At 41.7% G+C, this 23605-nt stretch overlaps 1 protein-coding gene across 3 annotated transcripts in view; it reads right to left on the reverse strand.

Annotated features, from left to right (window-relative positions):
• Positions 1-23605, reverse strand: part of SMYD2 (SET and MYND domain containing 2) — a 56033-nt gene that overhangs the window by 26633 nt on the left and 5795 nt on the right. For 2 of the 3 annotated variants that reach the window (XM_034946802.3, XM_034946796.3), the window contains exon 2: positions 5288-5351. The exons of the other annotated variant lie outside the window; for it this stretch is intronic. In XM_034946802.3, the coding sequence (XP_034802693.1) occupies positions 5288-5351 (64 nt within the window). The remainder of the gene's footprint in view (positions 1-5287; positions 5352-23605) is intronic. 3 annotated transcript variants of the gene reach the window in all.

The raw sequence follows: 23605 nt of genomic DNA on the forward strand, positions 1-23605 counted from the left end.
TAAACTAGGATCTCATTTTCCAAAAAAAAAAAAAAATTAATAAAATACACATATAAGCACAGAAGGGATTCAGGAAGATATATACCAAAGTATTCTCTCAAGGAACAAGATTATGAATACTTGTTCTGTTCTTTTAGTCTGCACTTTCTGATTTTCCCATAATGAGGACAGACTGTATAACTTAAATCCATAAAAAAGGTGAGATATGGAATTTTTCATACGGATGGTCCTCTTTTAAAACTTCTAATTCATTTTCAACTAAGATAATAACTACTGTGCATGACTTTCACTTTCGTGCACAGTCAAAAATGCTTAAAGATGCATAAAGAGTTGCGAAATTGTCTCATGGTGCACCAGCATTTCCAGCACTGGAAGAAAAGAGTGATTATTATGGCATCCAGTTTTCTGCTGAGCAAATATGTTGCCTTCCTCGATAAGGAGACTGGATTTTCATCATGAAGTCCCTTTTCTGCCTCTAGCATTTGGTGTTTCTATTCTTCTAACAACAAACACAGCCTACCTGTACACATCCACATCTTATTTCTTAAAATGTGGAACAGGGAGAAAATGTCACAGGATTTCTGCTTTCCACTAGCATGATCCTTGAGAAGAAGTGTGCAAAAGCAATCAGGTGGACACCTGACCACCTTATACAAAGATGGCCCGTGCTGCTGAGCTACCATCACTAGGACATATGCTTTGCGTTTTCCCAATACAAGCGATGAGACATACTCAGTCATTCACACACATTTCTTCCTACTGGTGATGTTAAAGATTTAGAAAAAAAGAGTGGCCCAAATTTAAGATGCTTCCTATGGCTGACAGGAGTGAACTGAACCAGGATTGAACCTACGACTCTGGCCCCATTACACTAATCACCCATAACAGCAGCATTTATTAGACATGTTCTATACTTCAGTTATTTTCTAGTCAATGATAAGGGCCTACTATTTTCTCACATGCTCCTCATACACACTTTAAAAAATCCCTTCCTACTTTCAAAGCTTACTCATAACCCCCTCAGCAGCAAAACACAAAGGTTTTCTTCTTTACATTCATTAGAGTTAAGAAATATACCCTAGAAAGTCCTACTGCACAATGATTATTCTATATAACAACTTTCTAAAACTCTTCTCTTGAAAATATCCTGGTACAATTTATGGGTGAGTGGGTGAATGAGTAACATACTTTGCTTCCCAGGCGTATTTAGAAAAATAAATACAGTTCATTAAAACACACAGGTTACAAAATAACGCACCCAACTAAAAAGGAATTTCTGTTTCTTTTGTATTTCCTCCCATTACCCTTTCATGCATTAGCAATTAAAATCTTTCCTCTGGCACCATCACACTGAGTCAAGGGAACTAAGAGGAAAGTAACGGGACAAGATAGAACCAAATTGTATCAAATAAAGCAAAATCCGAAAGCACTGCAGACAGAAGAGGGCTTGGGGAGAACATACACCATGGCTAGGATCCCCTAAGAAGCCTTACTCCATGTAAAGAGGAAATCCCCAGGAAGCAATGTGAGCCTTTAGCACTCTTGGAGAGGTGTCTGGCCAAGGCAACAATGGACGCAGCTCTCCCCTTTCACATCCACTGAAGGCCACTTCTCTTTCTCTGACATTCCCACAGAACCTCCTTTCCTAGAGGGCCCTCACTTCTCCCAAGCACACTACTGTAAAGGGGTGAAAGCCCTCCCCAAGTAGTGTGTAAAGTCTCATCTCTGTTCTGCCACTGTTTGACCTTGGGTGATCTTGGGTCACCCAACCACTTGGGACTACGCTTTCTTATCTACTGACATATTGAACTCGATAACCTCCATCCCAACTCCACCATCTGCTGTGTGGCACTGACCACCTGATGACTCCAGGGGGGTAGGGCCTACCTTTGAGGAAGGACCAGTTAATTACTAGCAGCTGAAGGCCATGCTTTCTTAGGTGGAGAATCACTCAATTACCTTCCTCATCGCTGCTCTTGTTTTGTGCCACGTTTTATCCTTTAAGCAGAGCCTCTACTTTGATCCCATGCAAGCACTCCCTTAAGCCGAACCCTGAACACATTTATATCTGGAGCAAATGCCCCAGATTCCTCCCTAATGATTTCCTTTACGAAGCCCTTGTGCTACCCTTTATTTCTAGGCACTTACTTTTATTAAACCTTTATGCCTGCTCTATCTCTTTATAATACACTGCCCACACTTATTTAGTTCTTCAGTACTAAAGGATGAAAAACCTTAATGGTCATTAGCCTCTTCCTTCAGCAGTGGGAGACAGATGAAACAAAAATGAAACTTACAGGTCAGATCCAGCCTGCCACCTCTAGAAACAAGAGGCTTCAGGAGCTGCGGTACCACTCACCTCCTAGGAGGGTACTTTGGTCACCAGATACTTAACAGAAGCACAGGAAAGCAGAATTACAGAAGTAATCCCCAGTGCTCAGGGTGCCCCTGTCCGGGAACTGAGTGAGCAGCAGGGGAAACTCCATCATGAGGCTGGACACAGCAGGCTCTCTTGGCCTGCAACCTTGCAACAGTAGAATCCCGTAACTGTTTCCTCCATCCTGGGGTTCCTTGCTCCCCAAGTAATTGTCTCATTATGAAGCGGCCACCTGTACAGTTTTGTCTTCAAGGGCAGGAAATCTAGACTGTTCAACTTCTTGTTGTAGAGTAATAAACTGGCATTGTGGCACATACAGGTTGGGATATTGGTTAATGTGAGCCTCCCCCAAGGGAGGACACCCCTCATTGCACGCTTACAAATGAGGTCTCTGGGTCTGCGAATCTGGGATTCTAGGTCCTGGGGGCAGGGAAACCATAAAGGGCATCTCAAATCCCAATGTGGGCCATGACGATTCATCAAAATACTGCCACCTCATGAGGCCTAACAAGTTAGTTTAGCAGCGTGCTCAGAAGACTCAGACTCGGAGCTAACTCCACATGCCACACACTCTGATGGTACTCATTAATACACTGTTCACAGCTACTTAAAGGAGTTAAGACTCATTTTGTAATAAGCCTTATTCACACAATGTACACCATCAGCACCCTCAAGTTCTAAGAATCCAGTCATTCTCTCAGGCTGAAAAACCAAGCCCCTTAAATCAAAACTATGCTGTTTATTTCTTTGCATAAAGCTAAGCTTTAGTCTAGCCTGAATTACACAAATTCGATTTTCCTGTGGACTGTAATATGTTTATACTAACTCCTCACACCTGTATATAGGGTTACAGCTTATATAAAACTTTAATATCTATCACATCATGTAGTCCCTAACTCATCAAGGTGGGCACCATTGTGCTCAGTTCAGATTTAAAGAAACTGAGCCTCAGGGATGTTTTGTAACTTGCCAATTTCTTTCTTTCTTTTGAGACAGAATTTCACTCTTGTCGCCCAGGCTGGAGTGCAAAGGCACGATCTCGGCTCACTGCAACCTCCGCCTCCCAGGTTCAAGCGATTCTCCAGCCTCAGCCTCCAGAGTAGCTGGGATTACAGGCACCCGCCACCACGCCTGGCTAATTTTTTTCTATTTTTAGTAGAGACGGGGTTTCACCATGTTAGTTAGGCTGGTCTCAAACTCCTGACCTCAGGTGATCTGTCTGCCTTGGCCCCCCAAAGTACTGGGATTACAGGCATGAGCCACCGCGCCTGGCCATAACTTGCCAGTTTCATAGAGCTAGTAAGTAGCAGAGCCAGGACCTGCTCCTGGGACCATGGCCTCCTGCTACTCCATGCTGTATGATCTGAACTACATGTGACTCCCTATGCTTGCTTTGCTACAGAACGGAATGAGTTAATTTTTCTAGAAGTGTTTAACTTACATATAGAAACAGCTAACTCATCTGGCAGGCCTAGAATCAAACCATATATGTCGCAGGGCCTGCTGATCTCTACAATGCCGTTGCACTACTCTATCTACAATTGGTAGGAGCAAAGTATGATCTTTCCTCTTCAAAAGAAGGCACCCTCCCCGAAAACTCAACTACAAGCTCCATTTATATTCTCACTGCCACACAGGCTGACAGCCTCCGGGAGCCTGCTGTGGGAAACACAGGGAAGGGGACGGTGCATACGGTCTTCAGAGCTAAGGCAGAGTCTGAGCTTCCCAAGCCAAGGTCTCAGCCTGTGCTTCATTCTGGGGAGGGGCCGCTGTCCCTGGGGCGCTACAGTCAGATGAGACACCAGGGCTTAGCAATCTCTCCCACTGCTAAATAATGCTCTTTGAGGCCTTTCAGAAGCCAACAGTGTAGGGAGGTGAGAAAGAAAAAAAAATGAAATAGTGGGTAATCCAAAGTAGACCGGGGATGGGGCTGGAGGGTGGGGATGGGGGAAGGACAACACCAGGTATGGAACAACAAAAAGAGATGCAGCTATAGAGAAAATCTTCCCTGTCCCGTAGAGCCACCCTTTAACAGCATCACCATTTCCCAAGGTGTATTAATAGGTTCCCTTTAAAAATAAATGCCACGGGGTGTCCAGAGAGATCAAACAAGAAGGCTTAGAAATTCACAATGCCATACTAGTATATTAAAGACTATAACAGGTTCTGAAGTAAAGAGACTACATTCCCCTAAATTGTTTGAACATGAAATGCATTTTCTGTGGAATACCTACGAACATTTTGTGGAACAAGTGTTTACTATAACAGTTTGGGAAATACCACTCTTAGGCCCTCAAAGAGTCTACCAAGAATTCCTCCAACATCCTCCTTATTAACCTTCCCATCCCTACATTTCAGGATTCATTTGAGACTCATCCATGCTGAACCCCTCAGCCCTGGCTGCTCCTGAGGCACTGGCCCCAATTACGAGTTCAGAATAGCCCCCCTCTGGCTATACAGAGGCTGGACTAGGGGATCATCTGAGTCTCACTGCAAGCAGGTTAGGTTCAAACAGCCCAAGGGTAAGATGTAGCCTGCTATGGAGGGATTTATAAAAATACAACAATAAAAACGTTAAAAACTTAAAGATAGTATTTTAATATTGTTTATTTGTCAACTCTGCATTTTCCGTCTGTGGCTGCAGTCCTTGGGGCAGACTTGCTAGCACACCTGCCTGTATCTAACATGGTCTTCTTCTGCACCTCGATGTTGGTCCTGCATGCGGCCTCAAATGGTTACTGCCTATCACTGGCCGCCTGTGAGGTCGGGGTCAGCACACATCCAAGGATATCCAGCCACATCCTATGCTTTCCAACTCTGGCTCCAGGAGGGCGCTGAGGAATGCCATGACAAGGAAGAGGAGGACTTCAGAGGAAATTAGGCCCTCCCTGCCAATGGCCCAGCACCTACCTGACACTCCACATTGCAGTAAAATGCCTGCTTGCATCTTCCACATTTGGACAATCCTTCTTTCCTTAAAAACAGAAAGGGCACTGTAGTGGTGACAGACACAGAAACGTGAAGCTGTACATTTTATCATGCAATAACAAAAGCCACTTGGTTGGAAAGCAGAGCCAAGGTTCACCTTACCTTACTCTCCCACCGAGAAGGCGCATGTTCCTTAAGAGTTTGACCAGATTCAGCCCTTGAGGAGTGAGTGAGTCAAATAGCGCATGCACTCACATTTACTAAACCCACCAGTATGAAGAGCACTGTCCAAAGAGATGAGGGACAACAGCTCTGACTGACTGGTGACCTGGCCAAAGACACCAAGGCTATGAACATCATCTGCACAGAACTACTGTACAGGTCAGTAGCTCAGGGCAAGTTCAAGTTCTTATGTCCCGATTTTCTCATCTGCTAAAGAGGCACAGAAATAAAACCACATTGAAGGTTTGACCCCATGAAGATGGAGTGTTGGGGTGCACCTACTCTGGTGAAAATCCCATGTGAGTGACAACTCTCATTATTTAGAAATTGCAAGAAATGCAAAGATGGAATTTAGTATGCTAGGACTATTCGAATGTTGTCCAGAAAGCTAAGTTTAAAAGTGCAACCTAGCAAGTGGAGATAGATTCTTTTTTTTTTTTTTTTTTTTTTTGAGATAGGGTCTCACTCTGTCACTCAGGCTGGAGTGCAGTGGCATGATTCTGGCTCACTACAGCTTCGACTTCCCGGGCGTAGGCCGTTCTCCCACATCAGCTCCCAAGTAACTGGGACTATAGGGCATGTGCCACCATGCCTGGCTAATTTTCGTATTTTTTGTAGAGAAGGGGTTTCACCATGTTGCCCAGGCTGATCCCCAACTCCTGGGCTCAAGCCATCCACCTGCCTCAGCCTCCCAAAGTGCTGGTATTATAGGCATGAGCCGCCGTGCCCCCACCAAGAAATAGATTCTTGAATACGGTATTATGGGATCTGATTGCTATACATACCCATTTTGTCAGTGTACTATTTAGCTATTCTTCTGCCTCTTCATAATGGGGTCGATTCAACTTATTCATTGTTATATTATTTTTCCTGCTTCCCATAAAGGACAGGGACATTGTTGCTTCCCAACTGTTAGGTGCTCGCGTGTGTATTGTGTGAGATGAACCAAAGCTTTTTCAAAAGCTGAAAAGCCACTGAATTAAGCCACATACTACAAAACTCTTTACTTTTTTTCCGAAGTGGGGAACAATTACATTGTCTAAGTCAGAGCGCAATCGGTAAAACCTGCTGTCGAACTCTTGCCCACCCCGGTGAAGCCAGCTTCTGGACTTGAGGAGATACCAACACCACGAAGCGGCTACACTACCGCAGAGCCACCCTGTGCCACCTCGTCCCCCCTCCTCTGCAGCCCAGCAGAGCTGACGGGGGCGGGGGCGTGCGCGGTGGAGGCTGACATCTTATAATACGGATATACATATTGTCACGCTGCAGAATCCTCCGCGGCTTCTCGTCAGCAAGTGGTAGTCACCACACTCCTCCTACAGAATTAAGGAAGTCTTCCAAAAATTCTACTGTTGGAACTAAACAGACTGCCTTGCAGCTTTCATGACAGCACTTGGATTCCAAGAAGCAGACTGAAGAATGTGGGAGAAAAATGCGTCTTGGGGTTGAGGCATAAATAAATATTCCAAGTTTGCAGACCTCAATAGTTCAAAAAGGAACCCGCTAATTTAGCTGATGTATTCTCTGGCCTAAAATACTCCCCCTATCCCCTAGGGTATATCTGAAGGGACTGAACTCTGACTTTGCATTTTGGAATATAGAAGAAACAGGATGCACAGACCCTTGCTCTCTCGGGAAATGCACTAAAAAATCACGGTGAAGTGACTCGTCAGCAAGCACTGCGTGATGTGCACTGTGCAGAAATGCCCAGGGGAGGAAAAGCAAAGACAGCAGAGCCAGGGAGGAAGCTTGCAAACTTCTTTCCACAGAGAGGTGTGTCAGGAAATAGATAACGGTGGGAGATGCTACCCTTTAAAAATGTCTATCCAAAAAGTCATCTTTAATATTTGTTTTTATAGGGGGCAGGTTAGAGACCTCTGAGAGTTTGGCTGAAGCTTTTAACTTACTCTAATAACCCACCTTCTCCCCCAACCCTAATGAAACAAAAGAAGTCTGTAAAATTTCAAGGGCTTTGCTGAGCTGTTAAATGCTGAACAACAACAAAAAAAATTAAAGGCTCAGGGGCCACCTGAAAGCCCATATGTAGGACCAGCAAAGAGCCTCTGACACCAGCGTTAAGACCCCCTGATGTAAGAGATTAGAAAATTACCATGGTTAAAAAGACATTTATTAGCTCCACAACATACAAAAAAAGCAAGGATTAATACAGGTTTTCTTGCACAGAAACCAGTAGTAAAGTTAACCTGAAACCAACACTTGTTTGCAGTCTCCACGTAACATCCCAAGGAGAGAGTAGGCAACTAGGCTCTAGGGAACTAAGAAAGAACTCTAGTGAGATTTCATCAAAATAATACCTCTACCAAAGGCTGGCCTTCATTCGAACCAGCTCGTCACCAAGTCCACAGCCACAAATAATAAAGAGCAGGAAGTAAAGGCTAACTTTTCAGTTTTGACAATATGATATGTCATTTCTACTATCTATCTCAGTGATTCTCAAGAAGGTCTACAGACTGCTGGGGTCCCGGAGACCCTTTCAGGGAGTTGGTGAGAGACAGAATTCAGATTATTTGCTTTTTTCTCACTGTTTTAACATTTGCAATGCAGAAGGTGTAAGGCATAAGGCGTAAAGGTTCCTGAAGGGTAGTAAACCTTCAGATGCCTAAGCGTAAATCAAAGCCCAGGAAACACTGTATTCTTTTTTTTTTTTTTTTTTGAGATGGAGTCTTGCTCTGTTGCCCAGGCTTGAGTGCAATGGCACGATCTTAGCTCACTGCAGCCTCCACCTCCTGGGTTTAAGCAATTCTCCTCCCTCAGCCTCCTGAGTAGCTGGGATGACATGCATGCGTAATGACACCCAGCTAATTTTTGTATTAGTAGAGACAGGGTTTCACCATGTTGGCCAGGATGGTCTCGAACTCCTGACCTCAGGTGATCCACCAGCCTCAGCCTTCCAAAGTGCTGGGATTACAGGCGTGAGACACCGCGCCTGGCTGCAAACACTATATTCTTTACTGCCACACTGGCAGTAAGAGGGTGAAAGCCAGTCTCATGAATGTCCCTGACGACGCAGTAATGAATATTAACTTTACTAAATCTCGATTCTTAAGTATATATGTCTTTGGCATTGTATAGTGAAGTGGGAAGAATGCAAAAAGTATTTCTGCTTCATATTGAAGTCCAGTGGGTATCTCACGGAAGAGCACTGGTGTGATCACTGGCATTGTAAACTGAACTAGCCACTTTCTTCTTGGAAAAATTCCTGGCTTTTTTTTTTTTTTTTTTTTTTAACTTGAAAGAACAGTTTTAGATAAACTGTGGTTATTCAGACTTGAGCATTTGGCAGATATATTACTGAAATGAATGAAGTGAGCCTGTCACTTCCAGGAAAACAACACTTGTTGCCAATGATAAAATTTGAGTTTTCAAGCAAAAATTAGCATTTTGGAAAACATAGATCTGCCATCTTAAGCTTGACAGCTTCTCAATACTGAAGACTTATCTGATGAGACTAGTGGTAATATTAAGAATTATGATTTTTTGATATGGTTTGATAAAATGAGTCAATTTTCAGGAGATCTGTACAATCTAGGTAACTAATATTTTCCAAATGGCCAATGACACTGTTTTAAAAGTTATGCATGGCAAAAAAGTCATTCCAAGTGCAAGGTAAACCAATGGATTTTATGTCATTGAGTACATAAAGTTCACAATATGGCTTCTGATTGCACATCACAACTTTTAAGACAACATCAATTATCAAAGTTTACTGATTAATCAAATAAGAACATCCGCATTTAACTGAGAAGGGTATCGAAATACCCTTCTCTTACCAATTACATATCTATGTGGAACTTTATTTTTGCTACATAATCCAACTAAAACATAACATGACACACTGAATTCAGAAGCATATTTGAAAATCCAGTTGTCTTCTATAAATCCAGACATTAAAGAGACTTACAAAAATTTAAAACAAAAACACTATTCTCAGTAATTCTTTTGTTTTGGAAGATATTTCTCACAGAAAAATGTTAGCATAATAGTTGTCATTTTAAAATGAATAAACCTTCATAATTTTCTGTTTAACTTGACATATGATACATAATGATTGCTATAACTCATATAAACAAAAGCTCTCTGCGGTTCTCAATAATTTTTAAGAGTACAGAGGGACCCTGAAACCAGAAAGTTTGAAAACTGCTGATCTATTTTAGTAATCTCATCAGGTCTAAGAAGCTATTGTTATTCCTATTTTTCAAATGAAGATAATGAGGATCTTAGACGTGAAACAACTAATCTAACATGGTCATTCTGCAAGTAGGTGGCAGAATTGGAATTCACACATTTTGTTTCCATCACGCCGAAGCATCCTTCCTTGAGTGCTGTGACAATGGTTCAGGAGGGTAGACTCCACACAGCAAAAATAGTCTCTCTACATGAGTGGATAAGCTAATAGTAACAACAAAGCATAGGAGAGGCATGCTTTACTCTGGTCTGCATAATGCCCCGGCTCCAGTGGTATCCCATTAATGTCACTTTGCTTTAAAGATGCAATGGGGAGGGGATCCAGGATCATTTTTCAAAATGAGATATGGGGAGGGAACATCCGCACAGAAGAGCGTCTCTCAACCCATTGTGCTCCAGGAACCCATTTCACTTGAAACAGATTGTAAGAAAACAAGGATTGATGTATTTATTGTGTACATAGAAGGTCCCTCCTCTCATTCAGTATCGTGAGCCTACATGTTTCTCCAACAGATCCTGGGAGAGTCCAAGCTGGATCATGTGCTCTAGGAACCTGGTGAGAGAACACCGCACTCCTCACTAAAAACTGAAAAGCTTTGCCTGGCTCTAGGGAAGATTTTACTACATGTATGCTCAGTGAACCAAATACCTGGTTATATGTAAATTTTCTTTTAAAATAATAATTTCAACTTTTATTTTAGATTCAGGTTTGCTGCATAGGGATTTTGCATGATGCTAAGGTTTGGAATATAAATGATCCCATCACCCAGGTAGTGAGCATAGTGCCCAATACATAGTTTTTCAGCCCTTGCTCCCTCCCCTCTCTCCTTCCTAGTAATCCCAGGGTCTAATGTTGCCATCTTTACGTCCATGAATACCCAATGTTTAGCTCCCACTTCAAAGTGAGAACATGGCTGGGTGTGGTGGCTCACGCCTGTAATCCCAGCACTTTGGGAGGCCGAGGAGGGGAGATCACGAGGTCAGGAGATCAAGACCATCCTGGCTAACACGGTGAAACCCTGTCTCTACTAAAAACACAAAAAATTAGCTGGGCATGGTGGCAGGCGCCTGTAGTCCCAGCTACTTGGGAGGCTGAGGCAGGAGAATTACTTGAACTCGGGAGGCAGAGGTTGCAGTGAGCCGGGACAGCGCCACTGCACTCCAGCCTGGGCAACAGAGATTCTGTCTCAACAACAACAACAAAGAAGTGAGAACATGAGGTATTTGGTTTTCTGTTTCTGCATTTGCTTAGGATAAGGGCCTCCAGCTGCAACTATGTTGCTGCAAAAGACATAATTTCATTCTTTTTTATGACTGCATAGTATTCTATGGTATATATATATATATATATATATAGTTTTGTTTATCCAGTTCACTGTTGATGGGCACATAGGTTGATTCTGTGTCTTTGCTAGTGTGAACAGTGTTGCAATGAACATTTGAGTGCATCTGTCTTTTCAGTAGAACAATTTATTTTCCTTTGGGTATATACCCAGTAAAGGGATTGCTGGGTCGAATGGTAGTTCTAAGTCCTTTGAGAAATCTCCAAACTGCTTTCTACAGTGGCTGAACTAATTTATATTCCCACCAACAGTGTATAAGCGTTCCTTTTTCTCCACAGCCTCACCAGCATCTGTTATTTTTTAATTTTTCTGGAGACAGGGTCTCAATCTGTTGCCCAGGTTGGAGTGCAGTGGCATGATCATGGCTTGTAATTATGGCTGCAGCCTCAAACTCTTGTGCTCAAGCAATCCTCTCACCTCAGCCTCCCAAGTAGCTGGGACCACAGGGACACACTACCATGTCCGGCTAATTTGCTATTTTGTAGAGATGAGGGCCTCGCTATGTTGCCCAGGCTGGTCTCAAACTCCTAGTCTCAAGTGATCCTCCTGCCTCAGCCTCCCAAAGTGCTGGGATTACAGGTGTGAGCCAGTATGCACAGCCACATCTGTTATTTTTTGACTGTTTAATAATAGCCATTTTAACTGATGTGAGATGGTTTCTCATCGTGGTTTTGATGTGGATTTTTCTGATGATTAGTGATGTTGAACATTTTTTCATGTTTATTGGCCACTTGTATGTCTTCTTTGCCCAATTTTTAACGCGGTTACTTGTTTTTTGCTTGTTGAATTAACTTCTTCACAGGTTCTGGATATTAGACCTTTGTCAGATGCACAGTTTGTGAATATTTTCTTCTACTCTGTAGGGTGTCTGTTTGCTCTGTTGATAGTTTCTTTTGCTGTGCAGAAGCTCTTTAGCTTAATTAGGTCCCACTTTCAAGTATTGTTTCAACTGCTTTTGAAGACTTAGTCATAGTCCTTTGCCAAGGCCAATGTCCAGAATGGTATTTCCTAGGTGTTCTAGGATTTTTATAGTTTGAGGTCTTACATTTAAATATTTAATCCATCTTGAGTTAATTTTTGTATAAGGTAAAATGTAAGGGTCCAGTTTCATTCTTCTGCATATGGCTAGCCAGTCATCCCAGCACCATTTATTGAATAGGGAGTCCTTTCCCCATTGCTTATTTCTGTTGACTTTGTCAAAGATCAGATGACTGTAGGTGTGCAGCTTTACTTCTGGGTTCTCTATTCCGTTCTGCTGGTCTATGTCTCTGTTTTGTAACCATACCATGCTGTTTTGGTTACCATAGCCTTACAGTATTATTTGAAGTTGGGTAATGTGATGCCTCTGGCTTTGTTCTTTTTGCTTAGGATTGCTTTGGCTATTTGGGGTCTCTTTTGGTTCCACATGAATTTTAGAAAAGTTTTTTTCTTATTCTGTGAAAAATGACTTTGGTAGTTTGGTAGGAATAGTGTTGAAATCTGTAGATTGCTTTGGGCAGTATGGACATATTAACAATATTGGTTCTTCCAATCCATGAGAATGGAATGTTTTTCCATTTGTTTGTGTCATCTCTAATTTCTTTCAGCAGTGTGAATTTTCTTAACATAGGTCTTCTTGGGCCAGCTTGCCTTCAGAGCAGAGAAGAAAAGCTAACAGTTTTTGATAGCTACTGTTACTGATAGTGAATAACATAAGAATCGCCTTTGATCTATTTTGGTTTAAGCAATTCTAGATGAGGTGGTGGGGTGGAGGCGGGGATGAAGCCCTGTTTAAATTATTCAGATATGTGCTGCAGTTCTTTCCAGAGCTAGCGAGAGATTTAAACTCTTCATAAGTCTCATGGCTGAAATTCAAACTAAAACTTGCTGAGCTGGTACCTGCACTGTGTATGTGCAGTATATGTGCTTGAGAGAGGAGAGAGATCCTATGAGTGTTCGACTATTGCTGACTGAGGAGTTACAGCCAGAGAGAAACTTCATATGGGCTATCCATTTTCGCTGTAGGACTATACAAAGCATTTGGAACAAACTCCGTTCCTACAAAAGACACAGTCGTAAATTTTTCATTTGCAATGTAATCTGATCTGAATTGTTCAGGAAGTCTGGGAAAAGACTGAGCAAAATAAAGAAAACAAAATTTCCCTAAAAAAAAAAAAAAAAAAACTGAAATAACCCCAAAGGAATGGAGCGAAGAGGAAAGTGTAGAGTGAATCACTAATAACCTCTCACAGTGGTTCTCAACCTTGGTTGTCTGGGGCAGGGATCATCAGTTCTCATTCAATTGGTATGTGTTGGGCCCAGGCACTAGGACTTTTAGAAAGCTCCCAGGAGATTCCAGTGTGCTTCTAGAATGCGGAGCCACAGGCCTATGGTAACACATTTGGGTGGAGTGGCTTTTTCGTGTGGAAATTGCTGTATACAGTTGAAGCACTCTGCAAGGCAGATTGTTTAGATTTTTCTGAGATTCTTAAGAATGAATCACAGGATGGATCAGGTTGTTTACCTTGATGATGAACATTTACATAAGAATAAAGTAGCTGACCCTGTCTTTTTCTAACCTAAGATCAAGTATCCTAGAAGCAGGTGCAAGTTTTAAGAAAGAAAACCTCAGCTTTCGTTCTGCTGCTTCTTGATTCCTGTCTCACAATTTAGGATGAATATGATGAGTTACTCTTCCCAATTCCCTCTCTCAAATCCTTTTTTCTTTCTGGTACTTGATGTACTATGTGATCTTGGGCAAGTTACTAGTCCTTTCTGAACCTCAGTTTCCTTCACTGTCAAATAAAGATATCGTTTCCACCTCATAGGTTTGCTATGAAAGTTAAATGAGAAAATGCAAGCAAAACATTTAATACATTGCTTAGAACACTGTAAACGTTCAATAAATGCTGGGTACTACTACACTTTTAATTAGTCTTTGTGCTTTTTTTTTTAAAGTGATGTCAACTGTTGAAATACCATCAGCACAGTCTCACTCAGACTCATAGCTAGAGGATCTATGTTTCTAAAGCCTTTGTTTTATGGGCAAATATCTACCCTACTGTGAACAGAAGGGCTCTCTGAACTTAAGAAATAGTTCTATCCACAAAGGAAGAAAAGAAATGTTACAGGAAAATGCAAGTATTTGATTATTACTGACTGGAACAGAACTTAGAAGACACGCTCCTGTCATTTCCTACTGGAGGAGACACACACAGTGATTAATTTCCTTGCTTTTAAAAATCGGAAACCATGAAGATCAACAAGTTAGAAATGTAATTAACAACTCCTGCTAGTTAATGCGTTGCCGCAGGTGCTGTTGGTCTAGATAAAAAGGATTTGATTCTGTAAGCTCCCTACTTTCTGCTACTGAAATGAATGCTTAGTGGGTTTCACCATGAAAGAAAATGATACTGGCATAGAGGGGGTTTGCAATAACAATTACTTTTAACTAATGGTGACAGAAGAAGTGACAAGTACGCTCTGTTGAACAGAGGCAGCCCCAGCCAAATGAAAAAGAGAATGGGAAAAAAGCCCCAGCAGTGCAATATAACTTCACCATAGGTTGAAATAAGACAATCAGAAACAAAGTTAGCCTCCCACCCAGCGAGGGTGGTTATACTAGCAAGGCCTCCAATCTTGTTTAAGAGAAATAAAAATTGGAGGAATTGTGGCAGAACCCTATTATAACCCTGGTCAGGACACAAGGATAATACTCAGGCTACAGGTTTTTGTGTAATAGTGAAAGGTGCTCCATACATCACTTTAATCCACAATGTAACAGTGAACGGGACCCACGTGCAGCGGGGGGCTTCTTCCCAGGGCTGTGCTGAACCTTCGCTCAGCACCAGGCTTTGTTCTGAGGCTTGTTAAAAGTTAGAGCCCGCATCCTCTTGGGGAGGCAGGAAATATTTAGGGCAGTAAGGTAGCAACTAATAGGTTTTCCCAACTATTGGAACTGGAGCTGTAATTTACAAGGAGGAGGCTGGGCTTGGTGGTCAGAGTAATGGCTGACCTAGTTATAAAATAACACAGATCTGTTTTCATGCAGGCTCTGGCCCAGACAAAATTTACCTTTGCCTTAGAAAGCAAAAAAAAAATTCATGAAGCTTATGAATATAGGAGAGAAATATTTAGCCTGTGAAACAGTGAACATTACATTTTCTTTTCAGCCCCTGGACAACACCTATATCCGAAGCTCCTCTTGTAGGCCCTGCACAATCTCTAACAGTTAAAGCTCGTCCAAAGAATGAATGTACGCACTTTTAAAATTTCATGTCTTCCTCTGGAAATGCTCTGTCTTAACTTTTGTGCAAGGTCAGAGTAACACTTCCTTGCTACTTTTATCTTTACTTCTCTAATGCCTTCTGATTGAAAAGTCAAAAGCAAAGAAACAACGAATGCCTTTCTAACTCAGTTCTCTCATAGAGGAACTGACAATAAAATAATATCCACCGCTTCTTCCAGTTAAATGACAGATGTTACTATTAGTACTTTGTAATGAATACCAATATTATTAGATTCCCCTATGCTTGCTGTTGCATAAAACTCACGTGATTAAAAATCAAAGAAAATGACAAAACCAAAGTAATATAAATAACTACTTGAAAACTTAAAATACTCCTAACAGTATTCCTCACTTCAACATTCTGTCCGTAAAACAGAAATAAACCATGGTAAAAATTCCTTTATAGTCTAATGCTAATTGTGAGTTCCCAGAACATGGTCAGGTCTGCTGCAGCAAAACATGTGTTAACTACCTGTCCAGACAGAACTGTTCTGAATCTTACTTACAGGAAAATGTGTGTTTTTTGTTTGTTTGTTTGAGAGAGGGTCTTGCTCTGTCACCTAGGCTGGAGTGCGGTGGCACAATCTTGGATCACTACAACCTCTGCCTCCCGGGTTCAAGAGATTCTCCTGCCTCAGCCTCCAAGTGGCTGGGATTAATTACAAACATGAACCACCACACCCAGCTAATTTTTGTATTTTTAGTAGAGACGGGGTTTCACCATGTTGGCCAGGCTGGGCTTGAACTCCTGTCCTCAAGCCATCCGCCCGTCTTGGCCTCCCAAAGTGCTGGGAATACAGGCGTAAGCCACCGCGCCTGGCCTGGAAAATGTTATCTTTTTAATTGCCTACAGAAGAATTTTAAGAGTTGAGATTCTCTCATCCCCTCAGTTTTATTTTCCTGCAAACAAAATATAAAAAACTGAATTACCAATTTGTTTAGGCGAATTACCCCGAATTGTGGACTTTACCTTGAAAACTTAAACTGATCAGATACCGTTTGAACAGATTTAGCAGACATTTTTCTTTCAATCCTTATTGATTCCATTTGTATTTCTCTGAATGGAGAACATTTTTAATACTATAAAACCTTGCACATGAGGCCGTAAGAAGACATGTTAATCTATCATAGCTAAATAATTTCTATTCAAAAGTGTTATTTTCTAGGTACAAAAGTACTGTGCTACAGCCATACTGGGAAATAATATTTTTGTTTAAAAAAAAAATGAGTGGCTGGGCACGGTGGCTCATGCCTGTAATCCCAGCACTTTGGGAGGCCGAGGCGGGTGGATCACCTAAGGTCAGGAGTTCAAGACCAGCCTGACCAACATGGAGAAACCCCGTCACTAGTAAAAATACAAAATTAGCTGGGCGTGGTGGCTGGCGCCTGTAATCCTAGCTACTCGGGAGGCGGAGGCAGGAGAAATGCTTGAACCTGGGAGGCGGAGGTTGCAGTGAGCTGAGATCACGCCACTGCACTCCAGCCTGGGCAACAAGAGCAAAACTCCATCTCAAAAAAAGAGCTATTTGGGGAAATCTGCCCTGCCTACATGAGAGTGGTAAATACAAATATCAGGCAAAATGATTCAGCATCCAAATGGCCCACATGACCTGGAATTGAGAGCAGAAAGCTACCCCTAGGACTGAGCTCTTTGAAGATACAGAAGTTAGGGAAATAGCACTTACTGAGCATGTTGTCTTATTCATCTCTGAAACTCCACAGTGAGAGCACAATGCTTGGAATAGTAGGATGTTCAAAAAATGTAAATATTAAATTATTGTAAAATAAATACAAACAAGTCGATAAATAAAATGAAAGCTGTGTGGGCTGAAGTAGTTAAGAAAAAGCTTTGGACCGGGTGCGGTGGCTCATGCCTATAATCCCAGCACTTTGGGAGGCCAAGGTGAGTAGATCACCTGAGGTCGGGAGTGCGAGACCAGCCTGGCCAACATGGTGAAACCCCATCTCTATGAAAAAATACAAAAATTAGCCAGACGTGGTGGCACGTGACTGTAATCCCAGCTACTCAGGAGACTGAAGCGGGAGAATCGCTTGGACCTGGGAGGCAGAGGTTGCAATGAGCAGAGATCGTGCTATTGCACTCCAGCCTGGGTGACAGAGAGAGACTCTGTCTCAAACACACACACACACACACACACACACACACACACACACACAAACAGAAAAAGATAAAGCTTTAGAAAGAGATGCAATTTGAGCTGGATCTTTCTTGAGTATAAACAAACTGAGGCTCTAAGGCCTTACCTAGGAAGGAGGCAGAGGATAAGGAAGGAAATATTACAGAGCAAAGTACTCTAGATGACAAATAGACAATAGGAAGAATGAAGAATGACATTCTTCAGCTTTGCAAAGACCACCCAAATTGAACTTGGAGTCTAAGTCAAAATGTAGTGAGGGATAATGCTGGATACGATGGGAGGGGCACTTAGTAGGGAACTTGTCCTGAAGAAAGCAGGGAGTCAATGAAGAGTTCTGAGAGTATTTACAAGAATTCATTTCCAAGAATGAACAGTTGCATATTAAGAGAGGTGACGAGGCCTATGCAAAGGGCCACTAGCAAGATAAGATGCAGAAATGAGACTAATATATTTCGCAAATATTTATTGCAGTAACAGAGGCTAGTCTTCTTGCTAAATGCTGGGGTTACAAAGATGAGTAAGACCTAGTTCATGCATTCAAGGAGCAAGTGTGATAAAGGAAGTTTGTATGAGGTGCTGTGGGAGCAAAGACGAAGGGAACTAATCCAGACTGCAGAAATCAGGACAGATTTCTCAGAACCAAAGGAGTGAGCCAGGCAAAGAGGGACATAGAGAGGAGAATCAGCAAGGTGCATATATGTGTGTGCATGTGTGTATATGTGTGCATTCATTACTATAAACAATTTAGGATGACCAGAGTGAAAATAACACAGCAGAGCAAGCTAGACTCAGATATGGCTCCTGAGGCTTGGCCTGAGGGTGTCCATCAGGAAGCCCCGACTCTACCATGGAGTTCTATCAGGGGCGTCCTCAGATTCACAGACAGAGAAGATCAAGAGAGGTGGGCTTCTCTCTCTCTCTCTACCTAGAAAATATTTAGTAGCTGAGTGCCTTGTAAAGCTGGAACATGTGCAGAAATCAATTAAATATTGGATGAAATAAATAGATTGTTCCTAAATCCCTACTTCCTTGTTAACCTGAATGTTTTAAAGTTAAAAAACAAACAAACAAACAAAAACCCTAAAGGTTTTTTTAGAGTGCTGTTTAAAATATTTACTCAGGTGTATGGGTAGGCCATATTTCATTAACTTCTAAAATATATCTACCCAGAGCTGCTGCTATTTTAACCAACTTAGGGATGTTGCCAATTCATTGGACCTAAGTATTATCTGATCAAAGCTCTCTCCTAGTTTGTGTCAGTCATGAGACAGGGTGTTGTAGTTGTAGGAGTGGAAAGATGTGATGTCTTTCCTCATCCATCATAAGGGTCGTGGCCAACACCCCTGGAAGAAAAGACATACTAGCAAGATAAAAACATAACAAATGTATTTAGTCAAAGTTTTTATGTAAAACAAGATCCTTCAAAATGAGAGCCCAATAACTCAAGAACTCAAGGAAAACTGCCTATTTTTATGCTTAGGTTCAATGAAGAATGGACAAAAGGGTATGAGCTAATAATGGTAATAGACTGAGGGGCAGGGAAGGTCACAGAGTCTTCGCTTCTGAGGCCCTTTCAACCCCTTTCAGTGGAAAGTGCTCTGTATGCCAAAGGGCCAAACTTCGGGGTATCATTTTCTGAGTCTCAACATGGTTAAACATTCTGGTTAACAGAATGTTCTTCATGACATCCCTGGATGACCAGAAGAAAGAAAAAGAACAAACCTTCCTGCCTTTTATACAGCATCTGCTGAAGCCTTACAAAATTCAAGGAACTGGAGGTAAAATAAAGATGAATAAAAGCTGGAAAATAAGCTCCGTGGTGGTAGGGATTTTTGTTCCTTTTCTTTGGAGTTGTTTTCCAGAACTATAGAACCCACTAAGTGTCCACAAATACAAATGTTTTTGATTGAGTTAAAAAGTAGAATTCCTACCCTTAGGGAGTATACTATTGGCTCATAATTAAATGTGTCTTATTGGTGAGGTTTTAAGAGCATATGAGGCTATCACTGTGAACAGCAACTGTCACTGTACCACGGATTCATGGAATTGACAGAGAAGAGATTTTTCAGGTGGCAAATGAGCAAATGTTTCCTATCCAAACATCACCAGAGTAAGAAAAATCCCCATCTCATCAAAAATATGAGCCAGTACCTACATCCCTGAAGAGTCTTTCTTGGTACCCAGATTAAAGAGAACACAGATTTCAACATAACTCCTTCCAAGTGCCAAGACATAAAATCCTTGAGATTTTTATTTGGCTCTAATAAGAACCTGTATCTTTTTGGACAGCCAGATTATCTTACCATGTCCCTCCCCCAAGATACATTCAGGTCTTCAAGCCCTGTGTGAATTTCACTTCTCTAGGGAGTTGTCCTTGTTTCTCCTCTCCTCCATGATGACTCCGCGTCCCCTGGGCACCAACACACCCTGAGCATCACAGTGCACTCACTAAGACACAACTGTGTCTTTGTTATTATAGCACGCATTCATTTTTATCTCTAGGGACTATAAACTTGCCAAAGATAAGCACTTATGAATTCTCAGATCCACTTTTTCTATAAAAGCTAACCCAATCCATTTTAATAACATACATACAATATTTCTACTTAGTCATCCGAAACCTTCCACTTCATGTACAAGAGTCGCTAGATTTTATGTTAATAAATTAACACAAGGAGTTCCATGCTATTTTTAAATTTTTGATTGAAAAAGAATCTGAGAGACACAGCTGGATTCTCAGCGAATGTATGGACTAGAAAGATAAGTTGTTTCCTGAACCTTCAAGACTTTTTTGTATTATTTTCCTGCTAAATTGCATATTTCTGTCCTTCAGAGAAGTCTTGAAGAGATCTGATTTCCTTCTGTTCTATTGTGTTGGTGTGAACGCCTTTGCAATTGAATAGGAAGCCGCGGAGGGTGGCAGGAACAAGTCAGCAGAAGTTACACAAAGTGAGGTGTGTGCTTTGTGACTGGTTAGAGCTCTAATGAGGCCAAGGTCATGGGTTCAACCCCTGAAAAGGCAGGTACTTCAGTTAATTCCCTGCCAAAGGACTGCACCCCTAAACTACTGCAGATTTCCTAGAAATCCAAAGAAGTGAAGGTTGGGGATGTGGGTGGGCTAACAATGCAAGTTCCTGAGAGGCAAAGGAGACCTCAAAATGCCCTGCCTCCCTCAAGTGTCAGAACAGGCCACTCATCAGGAGGAAGGGGCCAGTGCAGGGGCCCCTGCCCTGACACAGCTACAGAAAAACGCTGAGTGAGCAGGAGGATCAGAAGAGAGCTCAAGGTCTGAATCTGCCAAGTAAAATCAGGGTGCCTTGTTCTAGGTGTGTCTAGTTCCCTAGTGATCATCAGGACACACATACACATGTATTCAAAGATACGTAACCAAACCCATGGAGGAGCTGTCTGTGAGAAGAGCAGGAAATGAGAGGGAACATTCTGAAAAATCAAATTTGCCTTGCACATACCAGATAAAAGCATACCTTGAACTCAGAAGTATGATTACCTCAACTACATCTGAGGTCCAAAAAAAGATGTGTGTGGATGGGGGGAGTCAATTTAATTATTCATGACTCCAGGAAGATAAAGCATGCTTGTAATTATTGATTGCTTCCTTCGAGGACAGAAATAAAGTGGCATAAAACAGTAATTATTTCATATTTTTATACTGACAGGGAAAAGAGGAGGGAATATTAACCTAAGTTCAAAGCAGTAAGCCTAAAACACCCAAATAGTAGAAACTTCCTTTGCAATTCTCTCACTATACCAAATCCTAAAAGAGACAATTTTGCTGTCCTGAATTCTCACCAATTCTGAGTTCTCCCAAAGACCAGGTTCCTGCCGAACTATAGCAGTGAGCCCTGGATCTTCTCAAAGAAATTTAACATATTTTTACAAGAACCTTCTCACAGGTGGTGTGCAACTTGCCTGTTCTACAGGAATACCAACCAGGGGCCGCCTCCTATAGCTGCACCATAAATTCCATTTCCACAACTCAAGAGATTTAACTTCTGCAGAGAGAGATCCTGAAGAATGGATTTGCTTAAGGAAAAAAAAAAAAAAAAAAAGACTATGGGCTGATGCTGCCCTATCACACGGCACAGAAACAAACTCTTTATATGTAGGTATAAAGGCTGAGATGACTAACTCTGGTTTAGTCCTAGTGTAATATTAAAAATATTCCAAGCCTACAAAAGGACCAAAGCCTCATGTTCTTTTTATGTTTTATTACATAATAATTCATACATATAAAAGAATATGTGTAGCTCTTATGCAAATTTCAAAGCATTATAATAAAAACAACATGTCTAAGTCCATATCAGCATAAAATATAGATCTAAGATGGCTGAATCAAACATTTTTTAAAACTTTAAATAATTCTTTAAACAATGCATTCGTTTGTTAAATTGTTGGCCAATTATAAATTCTATTCAATCAAGGAGATATCAGAGACGGATTAAGCCCCCAGTCTCCAGGGAACCACACAGTAGTAAAGTAGGGTGAAGTCCCTGGGTGAACCACACAGTAGGTTCAGGCCAAAGGGGGCACAGAAAGATCACACGAGGAACAGGGAGATTTGGCTCCATCCTTGAAGGTCATGGAGTCTGGCCTTTAAGAGGCACTCAATAAATATTTGACAAAAAAGGTGTGAAATTCAGAGAAACCACTTAACTTCTCTAACACTCAGTTTCTTTCTATGTAAAATGGAATAAGGCCCTGTGTATACCAGCCATCCTTGGAAGGATCAAAATAAGAATGTATCTGGAAATGCTTTATGGGCTGCAAAGAGCAATATGATTTAAAGAAATGCCATTTTATACAGGTTCTTCGAATTTTTTTTGATTGAGAGGATTCTGTGCAATTGCTTTGGGAGGGAAAGGTGTTAGATGGTGGTTTTAACTCACCAGGGTTTGAATTTCACTTCAGGATATCCTGCTGTTATTCTGTCTCTTTCATCTGAAATCGGTTCCAAACGTGCAGCTTGGTCACTGAGCCCCTATAAGCTATAACAGAAATTATGTTCCCCGCATATGAAAAATAACGTGAGTTACTGGCACATTTGAAGTCTTAAAGGATGGCTCCTTGCTGCAGTTGAAACAATTGTGCTGAAAGTAAAAGGCAGAAAGGAGCCCTGATATCCTTGCAATGTGGAAAATTCTGTTTTCTTCCATTTCTCTCTATAAATATTTGTTTTTTCTTATTAAAAGAATATTAAAGTGCCTAAGACTTTGGAGTGAGAAAAGGCTCTTTTTTGAAGAAGGTTTACCTGTGTAGGTATATTATATTATTTCCATTAGGTTTTGAAAAATACTGAAAACTAATCCCAGACCCCATCATTAATTCTGGGGAACCCAAGGTTGAGAACTGCTGGTTGTGGCTATGGGTCAACAGGCCATCTTTTTTTTTTTTTTTTTTTGAGACATAGTCTAACTCTGTCTCCCAGGCTGGAGTACAGTGGCGCACTCTCAACTCGCCACAACCTCCACCTCCCGGGTTCAAGCGATTCTCCTGCCTCAGCCTCCCAAGTAGCTGGGATTACAGGCGCCCGCCACTATGCCCAGCTAATTTTTGAATTTTTAGTAGAGATGAGGTTTCACCATGTTGGTCAGGCTGGTCTCAAACTCCTGACCTCAGGTAATCCGCCCGCCTCGGCTTCCCAAAGTGCTGGGATTACAGGCATGAGCCACCACGCCCAGCCAATAGGCCAGCTTAATGGTGACTCCACTGGTCAACAATTTCCAGTATTTCCCTCCTAGTATTCACCCCTCCCCACAACTCCATAAAAACGCCCCTAAAATTATAATATTTTATCACACAATTTAATTAAGTTAGAAACATTTAGCCAGCAGAGTTAATCAAACAAGTATGAGATCAGGCCAGGTGTGGTGGCTCATACCTGTAATCCCAGCACTTTGGGAGGCCAAGGCAGGTGGATCACCTGAGGTCAGGAGTTCAAGACCAGCCTGGCCAACATGGTGAAACACTGTTTCTACTAAAAATACAAAAATTAGCCAGGCATGGTGGTGCATGCCTGTAATCCCAGCTACTCGCGAGGCTGAGGCAGAAGAATCACTTAAACAGCGGAGATCGTGCCATT

This window comes from Pan paniscus, chromosome 1, assembly GCF_029289425.2.
Source record: "Pan paniscus chromosome 1, NHGRI_mPanPan1-v2.0_pri, whole genome shotgun sequence".
Lineage (NCBI taxonomy): Eukaryota > Metazoa > Chordata > Mammalia > Primates > Hominidae > Pan > Pan paniscus.